We start from the raw sequence: 15,348 nt of genomic DNA, 5'->3' as shown, positions 1-15,348 counted from the left end.
TTCTGCCTTGTTTTCAGCAAAAACATAGATGTTGATAGCGCTGACTTACTGTGCAATCTACTGCTGAAAGTAGAAGAGCTGTAGATATTGGTGCACAGATAATGGTAGTATCCAAATCACGGAGAAATGAAATTCCAAAATAATACAAGTGTCTGGGACTAGGTTACTGTCCCACATTAAGATGATGTGATACATAAATAACCCTGTTAAAGAGTAGGCAAAGGATATGAATAGACATGTTTCACAAGAAGACATAAAAATGGCCAAGAAAAATGAATAAATGTTCAACATTACTAATCATTAAGAAATGTAAATTGAAGCCACTACAAGATATCACAGTATTATACCAGTCATAATGGCTATTATTGAAAAATTAAAAAAAATATATATAACCTTGGAAACGATATGGAGAAAAAGCAACTCTTACATACCGTTGGTAGGAATGTGTATTAGTACAACCTCTATGAAAAATAGTTTGGATATTTCTTGAAGAACTAAAAACAGAATTACCATTAGGTCCTGCAATCTCACTACTGAGTATCTATCCACCAAAAAAGAAATCATTAAACAGATAAATGTACTCACATGAAACAAATCTAAGTGTCCATCAAATAATTTGTATAAAGGAAATGTATATATACACAATGAAATCCCAGTGAGCTATAAAAAATGAAATCATGTCTTTTGAAACAACATGAATGGAACCAGAGGCAATATGTTAATGAAACGACTCAGATACAGAAAGACAAATACCATGTGTTCTCACGTGTAAGCTGGAGCTAAATGTGCACATAGAGTTTGAAATGATAAACAGTGGAGATGAGGCAGGGTCAGGGGGACATAGATCATAGAACAATAGACAGAGGGGACTAGGAAGAGGAGGGGATGGATGATGAGAAATTACTTGTTACTTGGGTGATGGACACACTAAAAGCCCCATCTTCATCATTATGCAAACTTTGCATGTAACAAAATTACCCTTGTACCCCATAAATTTATACAGATAAGATTTCTTAAAATAAATGTTTGCTAAGGCATCAATAGCCTATTTAACCTTAGTGCAGCAGAAATATTTTCCATATTCACCTATAACACAAAATTATAAAACAAAGCTTTTCCCCCTTCTCAGCTCAGAATTTCTGTTTTAAACCACCATAAAGCCCCAGCTGCTCCTTGGAATTAGTTTCTATTTAATTTCATCTGGCCTGGTCTGAAATTTATTCCTAAAAGCATATAAATTTTTTTCTAAATTTTCTTTTGTATTTATTAAAATAAAAGAGTGACATGATGCCAGAGGGATAATGGGAAGAGCACTGGGCTGAATGGCAGTCCCCCATAATTCGATGTGGAACCTAGGAACTTTACCTTATTTGTAAATTGGGTCTTCGCAGATGTTTTGTGAAACAGAATGTACAGTATGAGGCCATGCAGGGCTGCTGTCCTTATAAAAACAAGGAAATTCAGGCACACAGAGACACAAAGAGGAGGATGCCACATGAAGATGTGATCAATGGAGGCAGAGACTGAGTGATGTATCTATGTAGTAGTCCGTTTGCATACTGCTAGAAAGAACTACCTGAGACTGAATAATTTATAAAGGAAAGAAGTTAATTGACTCACAGTTCCCCATGGCTGGGGAGGGAAGAAGGGGAAGCAAGGTACCTTCTTCACAAAATGGCAGGAGGGAGACATGCTGATCAAAGAGGGGAAAGCCCTTAAAAACCATTAAATCTCCTGAGAACTCAGGCACTATCATGAGAACAGCCTGGGGGAAACTGTCACCATGATTCAATTACCTCCACCTGGTCTCTCCCTCATACATGGGGATTACGTGGGATTACAATTCAAGATGAGATTTGGGTGAGGACACAAAGTGTAGCCACATCAGCGTACAAAGCCATGGGACACCAAAGATTGCCAATAACTACCAGCATCTAGGGGAGAAGTATGGAACAGTTTCTCTTTCAGAGCCCTCAGAAGGAATTAATGCTGTTGGAGTTCAGACTTCTACCTCCAGAACTGTTGGAAAATAAACTTCTGCTGTTTCAAGCCTCCTCAGTGGTAGTCATTTATTACAGCAGCCCTAGGAAACTAATATAGAAAGTGAATAACTACAATTTGGAAATGTGTCAGAAAGGCAGATACCAGAAAAGGAAATGTACCTTCTGATATGTCTATATTGTGTTCCCCCATTCCACAGCTCTCCCAGATATTTTTTTCACTGACATTGGACTGTGCTGCCAGTGAAAGTTTTTCATATCTTGCTCTCCTCCTTGTGGTTACAGCAGAAAAGCACCCTCAGAAGCAAATGAAGAAGGAAAAGGGGCTGAGCCAATCTACAGAGCTCATTTGCCTTCATGTGTAGGGCGCTGGGGCAAGGAAGAGGGAGGGATGTGTAAAGAGTTGCTCCCAAGCATTCACCAGAGTTCAGCCTCTAAATAACTGAACAGATGGGGTTGCCGCTCACCTCCTAGAAGCTAGTCTGTCCTCTCATAGGAATCCTCTCCCAGTCTCAGTCCTGAACAGCCGCCGAGTTCCTATAATTCATAAGTCCCCTACATTCTCTTGAAAGATACTTCAGTGTGAGTGGCTGCATATGTATGCTCACGTGTGCGTTTATGGACCAAAATATATTTTTGCTTTTGGCTACTATCTTACCAGACTGTACATCTTTTATTCTTCTCTATTTTGTTCATTTTTTTCTAAATGTATGTCTTCAGCAAGCAGTGGGGGCAGAAAGTGGGAGCTAAACACTGAGAACACGTGGACACCAAGAAAGGAACAATAGACACTGCAGTCTACTTGAAGGCAGAGTGTGGGAGGAGGAAGATGGGGAAAAAAGCTACCAGTGGGGTCCTGTTTATCACCTGGGTGACAAAGTAATCTGTAAGTACACCAAACTCTGGTGACATGCAATTTACCTATGTAATAAACCTGCACATGTACTCCTGAATTTGAAATAAAATTTAAAGAAAGCCACAGACAACAGGACAGGGTGAACCTTAATGAAAACTCTTGGCTCTCCTTAATAAGAATGTATCAGTATTGATTTGGCCATTGTAAGGGATGTACCACACTCATGTAAAGTGTGATTACAAAAAAGGAAACTGGGCTAGGCCTGGTGGCTCACGCCTGTAATCCCAACACTTTGGGAGGGCGGATCACAAGGTCAGGAGTTCAAGACCAGCCTGACTGACATGGTGTAAACCCCATCTCTACTAAAAGTACAAAAATCTGCTAGGTGTGGTGGCAGGCACCTGTAATCCCAGCTACTCGGAAGGCTAAGGTAGGAGAATTGCTTGAACCCGGGAGGCAGAGGTTGTAGTGAGCCAAGATCATGCCACTGTACTCCAGCCTGGGTGACACAGTGAGACTCCACCTCAAAAAAGAAAAAAAATTAAAAAAGGAAACGGAGGGGGAAAGGTACATGAGAACTTTCTGTAGTACTACTTCAACTTTTATGTTAATTCAAAATGGTTTCACATAATGCCTATTAATTTAAAAACATGGCAACACTCTCTCAGCAAAAGCTCCATTTTAGTTAATGCTTAACAATCAGCCAAATGTCTAAATATTGCATTGAGGTGTTCTTTACTATTAAAAGTGAATCAAGTTTAAATGAAAATACATCTTTATTTCTTTAGTTGTAGGACTAGTAATTGAGCCAATAAATTTATTTTTGCATATATGAAAAAAAGCAGGTGGGGAATATTTTCTTTATTTGTTAGTATGCAATCATAAGACAAAATAAAACAAAGCCAAAATGTTGTCTAATGTATTTTACATTTTGTCTAGGGCTAATCCTGGTATAAACTTAAATATTCATCAATATAATTAGCAGACTAATTTCCATTCATATTCAACAAATATTTATTGAACAACTGGATGTGAGAAGCATGCTTTTAAAATTTATTTTTTAGCTTGGCACGGTGGCTCATACCTGTAATCCCAGCACTTTGGGAGGCCGAGGAAGGCGGGTCACCTGAAGTTGGGAGTTTAAGACCAGCCTGGCCAACATGGAGAAACCCTGTCTCTACTAAAAATACAAAATTAGCTGGGCGTAGTGGTGCATGCTTGCAATCCCAGCTAGTTGGAAGCTGAGGCAGGAGAAGCACTTAAACCCAGGAGGTGGAGGTTGCTATGAGCCAAGATCATGCCACTGCACTCCAGCCTGGGCAACAAGAATGAAACACTGCCTCAAATAAATAAACAACTTAATTAATTAAATTTATTTTATAAGCTAAAAACAAATTGTATATATTTTTCATTTATGTATTGAAATATGTGTATACTGTGGGATTGCTAAATAAGGCTAATTAATGTATGTATTACATGACAAACATCATTCTTTTTGTGATGTAAACATTTAAAATGTACTCTTAGCATTTTTAAAGAACAGAATACATTGCTATTAAGTATAGTCACCATATTGAACAACAGACCAATAAACATATTCCTATCTAACTGAAATATTATACCCTTTGACTGACATCTCCCCAGGCTCTCTCCATCTCCCCAACACGTGGTAACCACCATGCTACTCTACTTCTGTGACTTCAGCTTTTTTAGGTTCTGCATAGAAGTGAGATCATACGGTATTTTTCTTACTGTGCCTGGCTTATTGTACTTGACATACTATCTTCTTGGTTCATCCATGTTGTCACAAATGACATTTCTTTCCTTTTAAAGGCTGAGTAGTATTTCATTGTGCATATATACCACATTTTAAAAATTAATTTGTCCACGGATGGACACTTTGGTTGATGCTATATCTTACTATGGAGCTATTGTGAGCAGTGCTGCAATAAACATGGAGTGAAGATATGTCTTCTACATACTGATTTCATTTGCTTTGGACATATACATCATATATACCTAGTAGTAGAATTGCTGGATCAAGTGGTAGCTCTGCTTTTAACATTCTGAGGAATGTCCATATTGTTTTCCATAATGGCTATACTAATTTACATTCCCACCAACAGTGAGCAGTGCTTTCCTTTTCTCCACATCCTTGCCAACACTTGCTAAAAATCTTTCACCTTTCTGAAAATAGCCATGAGCAGCACTGTTTCATGTTCTGAGGATACAGCAATGAAGAGGAGTGCACACAAATTTCCCTCACTCCACTTAAGTTCCAGTGGGGTAGAGAGAAATAAATAACGTAAATATAGTATGCTTGTGATAAGAGGTAAAAAGAAAGTATATACCTACTAGGATAAATTGTTGGGAAACAGGAGGGAAAAGGTAGAGTGGGGGCAGCAGATATTGATAACATTTGTAGAGTGTACAGAGCAGGCCTTACTGAGCAGGTGATAAGTGAGTAAGCCCTGAAGAAAGATGGGACAAAGCAGTGTGACAGCTGGAGAAGAGCCCTCCAGCAGAGGCCAGCAAGTGCAGAAGCCCTGAGGTGGGAGCATAGCTGGTGCATCTGAGAGAGATTGAAGGGGCAGGGTGGCTGTAGTGGGGTCAGGTACAGAGCCAAAAAAATAAATAAATAACTAAGGTCGCACCAGGCCAGATCATGTTGAATCTTACAAAGCACTAAAAGAACATAGACTTTTACCTGGAGTGCTTTGGAGTTTGAAGAATTTTGAACAGAGCCCTTAAATGACTGCAAGAACTTTGGTAGTTCAACTGATATAAGTATCAGCTTCTCTGCTTCAAAAATGCAAAAGTTATGCCAGGTACATAGCTAAGTTATCATCCATTTGAAATAAAAACAGATTACTAGAGATCTGGAGTATGCTACGTTCCCATAGGCTGATAGCTCATAAAAACATTAGCACCCCTCTCTGCTGCTGCCAAAGTCGATGGTAGCAACCCAGAACAGAACCAGAAGGAAACATGGGTGCACCAGAGGACTCTCACACAGCTGGCATGACAGAGGCTGGACACTTAAATGCATAAAACATTTGTAAACTTGGGTTTTTGAAAGATGGGCAGTGAACGTAGATAACTGCTGATACCTCTGTTGGGCTCCCAGGAACACATGCGACATCCTAAATGAGAGGGACACATTTCCTTCCCTGACACTTAACGCCCAGCTCAGGAGAGGAGGGCACGCTGTTTGCAGGAAACAAGAGGGTAGCCAAAGGAGGAGATCAATATCTTTTTTGTTTTAAATAAGCATTTTCCTTTCTAATCATTTTATATCATGCATGGAGGGTTCACTTTAATTTTCAAGTCCGTTTACTTCATTTCTGTGAGCCATTTGAGCTTTGAATAGTGTCCATCCAGCATGCTTTCTAAATATGGGAGTATGTGTGTTTTTTCATTCCCCTTTATTTTCTCTCCTTTTTTGTCCTTCCAATTACAAAATCCCAATTTTACTAAAATATGAGGCAAAGGCTCCTGGTTTTTTCTCTTTTTCTTTGTATATCTGCTTCTCAGTGAATAAACAATAGCTCTAAGCAGTGTCCTAGCTTCCCACAGAAGAATCAAACCTGGACTGCGTGCTGCTGAACTCACGCCTGTGAAAGAAAAATAAGTCGTGGGGCCCCCAAATCACTAAGCTAAAGAGAAAAGTCAAGCTGGAACTGTTTAGGGCCACGTCCCACCCATTCTATTCAAAGTCACCCCTCTGCTCATTGAGATAAATGCATATCTGATTGCCTCCTTTGGAAAGGCTAATCAGAAACTCAAAAGAATGCATCCATTTGTCACTTATCTACCTATGACCTAGAAGCCCCCTCCTTGCTTCCAGAGATCTTCTCCCACATTTGCTTTCAGTTGTCCGGCTTTTCCCAGACCCGAGCCAATGTTCATCTTACATATGTTTATTGATGTCTCATGTCTCCCTAAAATGTGTAAAACCAAACTGTGCTCTAACCACAATGGTCACATGCCATCAGGACCTCCTGAGGCTGTGTCATGGGTGCGTGTCCTCAACCTTGCCAAAATAAACTTTCTAAATTAACTAAGATCTGTTTCAGATTTTTGGGGTTCACAGGACTAAGTTCATAAACTTTTCATTATACTAAGCATGCCTTATACTTCTTAATGTTTTTCCTCCAATAATAGCTATACTACTTGTCTGTCGGGGCCATCTTTTCATTGTGAATAAAAGATTTAGAAAGCCTTTCCTATAACCATAGTGTAACACCAGGGACAATTATATTCAAATAGTGTGGCAGACGTTCTAGAGAACATTCAAGAAGCAAAATACATTGTGACTCTGGATTCTGGACACCTCACTGTGAAGGAAGGATAACAGAACACAGACCCGTGGCTTCGTCATGTTTTATATCCCTGATGCCTGCACAGTGCAGAGAACGTAACAAACACTTGATAAATGAATGCCTGCTCCACAAAAAAGTGAAAAATGAACAAACACCAGTGACACTGGGACTGAGTAATTCTGACCTTTCCTATGGGGTTTTTTATGCATGTTTGCCTGTTAAAGCTGAGATTTGCTCCATAAGCCAATGTGCATATCAGAGAATCCTGACTGAGGACAGAAAGAATGGCATCTGCATGATTCCAGGTCCCCAGAGCCAAGAACACAGATTAAATCCTACCCAGGCTGCCTACAAGGGCCTTGTGCAAACACAGAAGTGAACGGGAGACAAGTTGCTTCCTAGCTTATTTCCTTGACAATTTCTTCATTATCTTTAGCAACTGAGCCAAGGCAACAAGAATCCCAGACATGGGTTCCCAGGAGCCTGTCTTACCTCAGCCGCAGGGACTCCCTCTGGTGGGCGACAATGCAGCACAATCATGCCTTCAATGGGAACCTCCCTTCCTTGTGGGTCTTGTTCAAAGTTTTTCCGTAAATCTGCAAAAAAGCATGATATAGGTGATACTTTGCCTCAAGTCCAGTGTTATTCAAATTTGGTCCAAGTACAAAAAAGAGCTTAATGTCACAATGAAGATACACCCATATAAGTCGCTTGTTTTAGAAATTCCAGAATAAACTAATTTTTCCAAATATTTATAAATGCATGTGAAATAATCTGGACAAAACAGCCTCTGATGTTCTATATTAATATGAAGGATGAAAGAAATAACTAGGAAAGTAGAAAACAAAACAAAACAAAACAGAACAACCTCATTGTTTCATGAGTCTTTGCCAGCATTATCTGCTGAGCATCTGATCAAACGCTTGGCCTAATAAATTGCCATCCACAGCTATTATGCAGTTGAGATGTACATGTTTTTTTTCGATTAACTAAAGGATGCATTATTAATTCGTAACCTCTGCCATTCCCTTAGCCCTCTGGGGGGCTCTAGAAGATGCTAATAGAGTGAGATTACCTATTAGTCTTTTTATTTGTAACCAGGGAGAAGGGGCAACATTCAACCACAACGAAATCTATAACCTATCCAACCAAACATATAATTATAAAACACAACGCCCTCCAGTCAAATAGCAATGCTGGCTATTTAGTTAATGCCCTTCATGGAAGACTCCATGCACTTTGCAAACAAGCTGTACTATTAACCTTTTACATATGGCAGAATGACACTTGCAGAGGTTAACTGGCTTGTCAGTGGTCACAGAGAGCATCGGTGCCAGTGATGGGGAACAGTACACTAAGCTCCCTGACACCCAGGCTGAGTGCTAACCAGCAAAGCCTTCTCAGGTAAAAGGACATAGATGGACAGCGCCGAAAGAGTCAATTGCATTGCTTTCCACTTGAGCACACGCTGCATTTAAAAAAAAAAAAAAGGTGGGGAGTTGGCCTTTACTTCCCTGGAGGTGTCATGACAACTCTTTGATAATCTTGAAGCACAAGGGTAATTCTTGCTGTCACTTGAAAGCACAGGATAGTAGGGCAAAGACAGGTTGTTTACAAGTCTTCCTCAATGCAAAAGATTTTGCTCTCCCTCCCTGACAATACATTTTTCTTCAAATTGAGTATCTCAAATTACAGGCTGTGAATTTATTGATTTAATTTTCTTCAGTGCTTACAATAACATGAAATATGCTCCCTGTAAAGAGGAGAGCTCCAGAATCAGTTACATCTTTATAAATTGTATAAATACATTAAACTTGCTTTTAGCAAGTCGAAAACACTCAATGAATAACAAGCACAGCAAGCCATGTATTCACTTTCCTCTGAATTTTACTCTTAATGTTTTCCCTCCCAGAGGCAACCAATGTCCTTTGTTCGTAGCAGTGCTACATATTTGGAGGTCTTCATGATTATATATAAGGCAAAAGATCTTAAAACCACTCAAACTGCAGGTGGGTGACAAGGTCCATTCTCTCATTTCTCCGCTGTCCCCTGAGTTTTAAAGCCAGCTTTCCTCTATCTGGGAACCGTAAATTGCCACCCCCTGTTTGATTCAGGACTTCTGACTCCAAGTATGATGAAGGTCACATAGCTGACAACAAAACTGTGAAGATACTGTGAATAAGCCAGGAATGAAAAATCTCATGTTTCCCGCACAATTCTCCTCTGCTGTCTCACAAGGGGTCTTTGGGTCAAAAATCCCTCCTCCATATGACTTGGTTATTTATCAGAACTATATCACAATTAGTCTATCATGGAGTAAGAGTGACTTTAACATATGAGGTGTCAGTTTGCTGATGAAGGGGCCGTTTTGTTTTGGAGATAAGGCTTCGCTCCATCACCCAGGCTGGAGCGCAAGAGTGCAGTGTATTTAGCTCACTGCAACCTTGACCTTCCCAAGCTCAAGTTATCCTTCCACCTCAGCTTCCCAAGTAGCTAGGACTACAGGTGTGTGACATCACACCCAGCTAATTTTTAAACAAATTTTCTGCAGAAATGGGCAGGGTCTCGCTTCTTGCTTTGTTGCCCAGTCTGGTCTCCAACCCTTGGGCTCAAGTGATCCTCCTGCCTTGGCCTCCCAAAGTGCTTGGATTACAGGCATGAGACACTGTGCCTGGCTAGTAGTTGTGTTTTTTTGTAGCTTATTTTGTTTGGTTTGTTTATAATCTTTTTCCCTTTGCCTTAATTGCTTTGTTTTCTAAAGAAAGTTTTGCTCAGTGCTGCTAAATGATGATCCCAATTTTGACACCACCAACCAATCTGTATTCAACCACATAAAGTATGGAAAACCAATGGTACAAATTTCTATTTACATTCTACTTTCCTGTCCTTTATTTGATCAACAGAAATGGAAAAGGTAAAAAATACTTAGTTTATGGCTAGCTCCACACTACTACATTAACTACATTATCAGGTGAAAAGACAAATGGAGGAAGTCACTTCTTCTCCCCATTCCAACCTCTCAGTAAAACAGGTAAGTAAATACATACATACATATATACACACATGTATATATAATTTACACATTTATGTGTGTGTGTGTGTGTGTGTGTGTGTGTGTGTGTGTGTGTGTGTGTGAACTGTATTGACAGTGGGACCTAGGAAAGGGTATTGCCCATACATAAACTAGAAACTTTAAGGAGCTTCTAATAGATCTCACAAAGCCCAAGATGGGGTAGAAGAAAAGACTAATCCAATCTGCTGCTCTTTCCAAATGACATTTGAAATCATCGGAAGAGTCCTAGCGAGACACACATTTCCCTCCCAAATGTACACATAAAAAGAACGGCAATGAAAGGCAATGGTTGAGGGACAGGGAATAACAGGGCACTCCATACGTCTGGATCCAACAGTGGTAACAGGCCATTGACCTGTTAGGGACCTGTAATGATCAGATATCATTACACCAAGTGAGAAACCTAAGTGTCATGGAGCCCTAGTTCTGGCTTATACCTGATACTGGTACCAAGATGCTGACTACTAAGGAGGGGAAACTTTTGAATCCTAAGGAGGGTAAACTCATCAAAAAATTTCAGTTAGCTACCAAATATAGTAGAAATGATGGAAATAAACGTTTTAGACACAGTGGTATAGCTATGATTCTCACCATAGGGCACCCAGTCTAATTTCTTTCTGACTAGGCAATCTGAACACTTTAATCACCTATATGAGCTCCAAGGCTTGAAAGAAACAGACAGGAACTGATCCAGTTTCTAATAGTAGGGAAAACATCCTTAGCCATATAACAAGAAATATACTACAAGATAAGGAAACAAACCACAGAACTGAAAATAGATTTCTTCCTCTAAAAAGACATGAAGCAAGAGGCATATTTTTAGATAATTTCTAATTTTAGCTCTTTAAAGTCAAAAGGAAATAGTAACTGAGAATCTAGAGTAGAGGGTTATAAATAGGATAACATCTGAGATCAAGAAACTGCCACTATGAAGAAAGAAAAAACATAACTGCTGATTTAGAAATATATAAATAAATACGGAGACAGTAAATAGCATATTGAATATTGCAGAAAACTGAACCAGAAGACAGGCATATCAGTCAGGATGTATCAGAAAAATGGCAAGTATATCAGTCGGTTTAACAGAAAATATTAATATAATAAAATGGAAGGACTAAGTAGGCAAAGGAGGAACCACAGAAACATTACAGGGAGTCTGGGCCTGGCAAGGGAGCCCCATTCCCTTTTGCTTAATTTATAGATAGACCAGTTGGTATAGACATGAGAGACTGTTGTGCTGGTAACAGTGTAAGAAATGTCCTCTAGTAGGGTGCTTATGGTGACTTGTTCTGTTTGGTGCATCTGTTGCTTATGACGACTTGCTTATGTGTTGTTTTGCTTATGATGACTTGTTCACTATGGTTCATCTGCTTTCCCTGTTTGATCATCAGCTCAACAAAAGGCTCTCTGTCCGAGACTTTCACCCCTCTATTCCCAGTGCCTATTATAATATCTGATACAGGGCGAGTTCTTAATAAATACCTGGTGAGTAAATGAAGTAAGGGGAAAGTGATAAATTGACAATGAATTTGTCAGAGGAAGAATGAAATAAATGACAAAGTGGAGAAAGAGGAATACAATATTACATATCATAGGAATTTTAAAAGGACACAATAAACTGAAAGAAACAAAAATCAATTTAATAATGATAGTTCTCTAAGCTAAATAAGGACTTGAGTTTGCAAAATGACTCACTGGAAACGAGGCAAACTAGTTTTAAAAAGAAACAACCCTAGATAGATCTTAGATGAAACTGTTAACAAAACTAATAAAATGCAAAAATAAATTTATAGGTATTTTTGCAGAAAACAAGTAAAAAGAATAATGGAACAAGAATATGGAATTTATTTCCTACATTTTTTTGTATATCAGAGTATAATTAATCAAATTCTTTTTTATTTTTGTCTTTTTTTTTTTTTTTGGTAAAAACCATAGGCGCTAATTTATTTCCAAACAAGTCAGTATTAATGAGTAACCTAACAATAATGTAGTCTCAGACATGATAAGGCCATGACATTGTAAGCAGCCACATGCTCTTCCTGAAAACACTACCTTGTAAAATAAACCAACCAATGAAAAACAACTCAATGCAATAATTTCAGTATTTGGAAGCTATGGTTTTTAAAAACCTGTCAATGGGCAATAAAAACACTTAAAAGTTTTAAAGCTAAATATGTTTTATAATATAACTAAAAATATTCAGATAAATATCCAAAAGATCAGGGAAGAAAGATGCATGATATATCATAAAAATGCATGGTAATGAATGGTATGGACTGAAAACTGCTGGGTCCTAGATCTCAGGACCCCACCAGCCAGGAATGGCCACTGGTGAGGAAGGTGGAGGCTACAGCCTGTGTTTTTCTTTGAATTTGGGGACCACTACTTATAAGCACCTGGATTCAGTATCTTTAATCTCTCTGCTTCAGCTTCTTCATCAGTGGTATGAGGATAATAATTCACATACCTTTTGTTAAGGACTAAATGCTAATATATGTAAAGTTCATTTAGGAGCACTGGTTTCTTAACAGAGCTTCATAGAGGTCCAGTACGTTACTAGATCCTATTTTAAAGCCATGATGATTAAAATAGGGTAGCTTTGTCATAAGTCAGACAAATTAACTATAAACCAGTTTATTTTTCAGAGACGCTCAAAAAGAATAATGCAGTATATGATAAAAATGATACATATATTAAGTGGGAAAAGGTATTAAGATGACTAATTGCCATTACGGAGAAAAAAATAAAATTACGTTGATGTCTTTATACCAAAATAAATCCCATATTTATAAGAAATATTTTTACATAAAACTACAGCAGTAATAAAATATTTATTGGCTCTTAGGAAGAGGAAGCCCTTTCCAGACTTGACATTGAAGAGCCCTTAAGGAAATGATTGGTAGATAGTGTTTTGTCAAAATTAAAAAATTGTTTTTATCTAAAACATTATAAACAACATCAGGGGCAAAGGGTTAATAGCCTTAATATGTAAAGAGCTCTTATGAAACAAAATGAAAACAATACCATCAAAGAAAATGGTAAAGGGATGTGAAACAAAATTTACACAAGAAGAGATACAAGTGGCTAATAAAAATATCTAAAAGTGTCAAATCACTAATTATTAAAGAAATATGAATTCTAAACCATCAATAAATCTCCTTCCTCTTCCAAAGAGGCTTAGTTTTGTTTCTTCATGAAATAACGCCCAAGGTTAGCAAGCATATAAGAAACTCAGCAGTCCTAAACATTGCTGCAAGTAAAAATGAGCATATATAAAGAAAGAGCTGTAATGTGTACCAAAATTACTTCAAAAGTTCATAGATTAACAGTTTGGATTCTTTTTAGCAATAAAAAAATGAAAGAAGTATTGATGCATGTTACAACCTGGATGAATCTTAAAAATGCTATGATAAGTGAAAGAAGCCATTCATAAAAGGGCACCTATTATATGATTCATTTATGCGAAATACACAGAATAGGTAAATCCATAGAGACAGAAAATAGACCAATAGTTACCTAGGGCTGCAGTTCAGTGAGAAGTAGGAGGACAGCTAAGATAAATAGTTTTGGTGGATTTTTATAGTGTGACAGAAATATTCTATAATTGACCCTGGTAATGGTTATGCAACTCTGTGAGTAGACTAAAAACTACCAAATTGTACACTTTAAATAGGTAATTTGCATGGTATGTGGATTGTATATCAATATAGGTATTATTAAAATTCATATGATTCAATAATTCCACTTCTAAAATTTTCTTGAAATATGATTAGAGAGCTCCACAGAAAAATGTATGCATAGTGGCATTGCTCAAATAATCATTTATAATTATGAACACTTGCTAATAACCTAGATATTTAATAATATAGGGGTGATTAATTTTTTGGTGCATCATACAGTGGAATACTATGCAACCATTAAAAATCATAAGCTCAAAATATTTAAAATGATAGGTAAACATTCAGATTAGCTGCCATATAAAATAGAGTGGAGAGCATGATCTCTATCATACACATATTAGTAGTGAACAACATTCTCTACCAAATGTAGTAATTGTATTGTTATTAAATGCATCTACTTTCAAATAAAAGTAGGTACACCTGCATGAAACACCTGTTTTGGTACATAATCCTTTTTTTTTTTTTTTTTTTTTTTTGAGATGGAGTCTTACTCTTGTCGCCTAGGCTGAAGTGCAATGGTGCAATCTCAGCTCACAGCAACCTCAACCTCCCAGGTTTAAGCGATTCTCCTACCTCAGCCTCCTGCATAGCTGGGATTACAGGTGTGTGCCACCATGTCTGGCTAATTTTTTGTACTTTTAGTAGAGATGGGGTTTTGCTTTGTTGGCCATACTGGTCTTGAACTCCTGACCTCATGTCAGCTGCCTGCCTCAGCCTCCCAAAGTGCTGGGATGACAGGCATGAGCCACTGCATCCAGCCGGTAAGTAATCCTTCTTAATTTGCCTTCAGGTGTCCTGTAGAAGTGCAATAGCCTTCTTCACTCACTCATGCTGTTGACCATGGGCTGGACATGGTGCCAGGCAGTGGGGTACCTGACTGAACATGCCACAGACTGCCCTGGCCTTCCCATAACATATGCTCTAGCAGGGTGACTAGCTATTAAACAAGCACTTAAGAGGTACATGTCTGAGTGATGAGATGGAGCAGTGGGAAGTACCCCGTAAATGTAGCACAGTGGAGCCCACATAGATCTAGTGATTTCAGAAAAGTTTCTCCGAGGTTTATATCTAAGCTGAGGCAGAGAAGCTCCTTGCACTGGCTTAAGGCATAACCACCATATCCCTTTCCTTTTAAACATTTATACATATGCTCTCACTTTTTTCTTGCGAGTCTCTGCAAAATGCTTGCCTAGCTACCTCTCTTTCCACAAGTTTTCACATCACATGAGGACACTCTTTTATTAGACTTGTCTTCTATTCATGTATATTGAGAGGGTGGGGCATAAATAGATTTCCACCCTCTGATCTCACTCATAATTGTGTGCACATGGTCTATGGGAAGAAGAAAAGCAGTCACTGTCACATTGTTCTGTATAAGGGAACTGAACCAAGTTGCATACATACGCATAAAGATAGA

The 15,348-nt window shown here is 38.4% G+C and overlaps 1 protein-coding gene across 9 annotated transcripts in view; it reads right to left on the bottom strand.

The window, feature by feature from the left end:
* Window positions 1-15,348, bottom strand: part of UNC5D (unc-5 netrin receptor D) — a 559,094-nt gene that overhangs the window by 192,219 nt on the left and 351,527 nt on the right. For all 9 annotated transcript variants that reach the window (XM_017536221.2, XM_017536239.2, XM_017536229.2 and 6 more), the window contains exon 4: window positions 7,671-7,774. In XM_017536221.2, the coding sequence (XP_017391710.1) occupies window positions 7,671-7,774 (104 nt within the window). The remainder of the gene's footprint in view (window positions 1-7,670; window positions 7,775-15,348) is intronic.

The sequence above is a fragment of the Cebus imitator genome, unplaced genomic scaffold, assembly GCF_001604975.1.
Source record: "Cebus imitator isolate Cc_AM_T3 unplaced genomic scaffold, Cebus_imitator-1.0 Scaffold5, whole genome shotgun sequence".
NCBI classification, from domain to species: domain Eukaryota; kingdom Metazoa; phylum Chordata; class Mammalia; order Primates; family Cebidae; genus Cebus; species Cebus imitator.
This window is presented reverse-complemented; position numbering and strand designations above follow the sequence as displayed.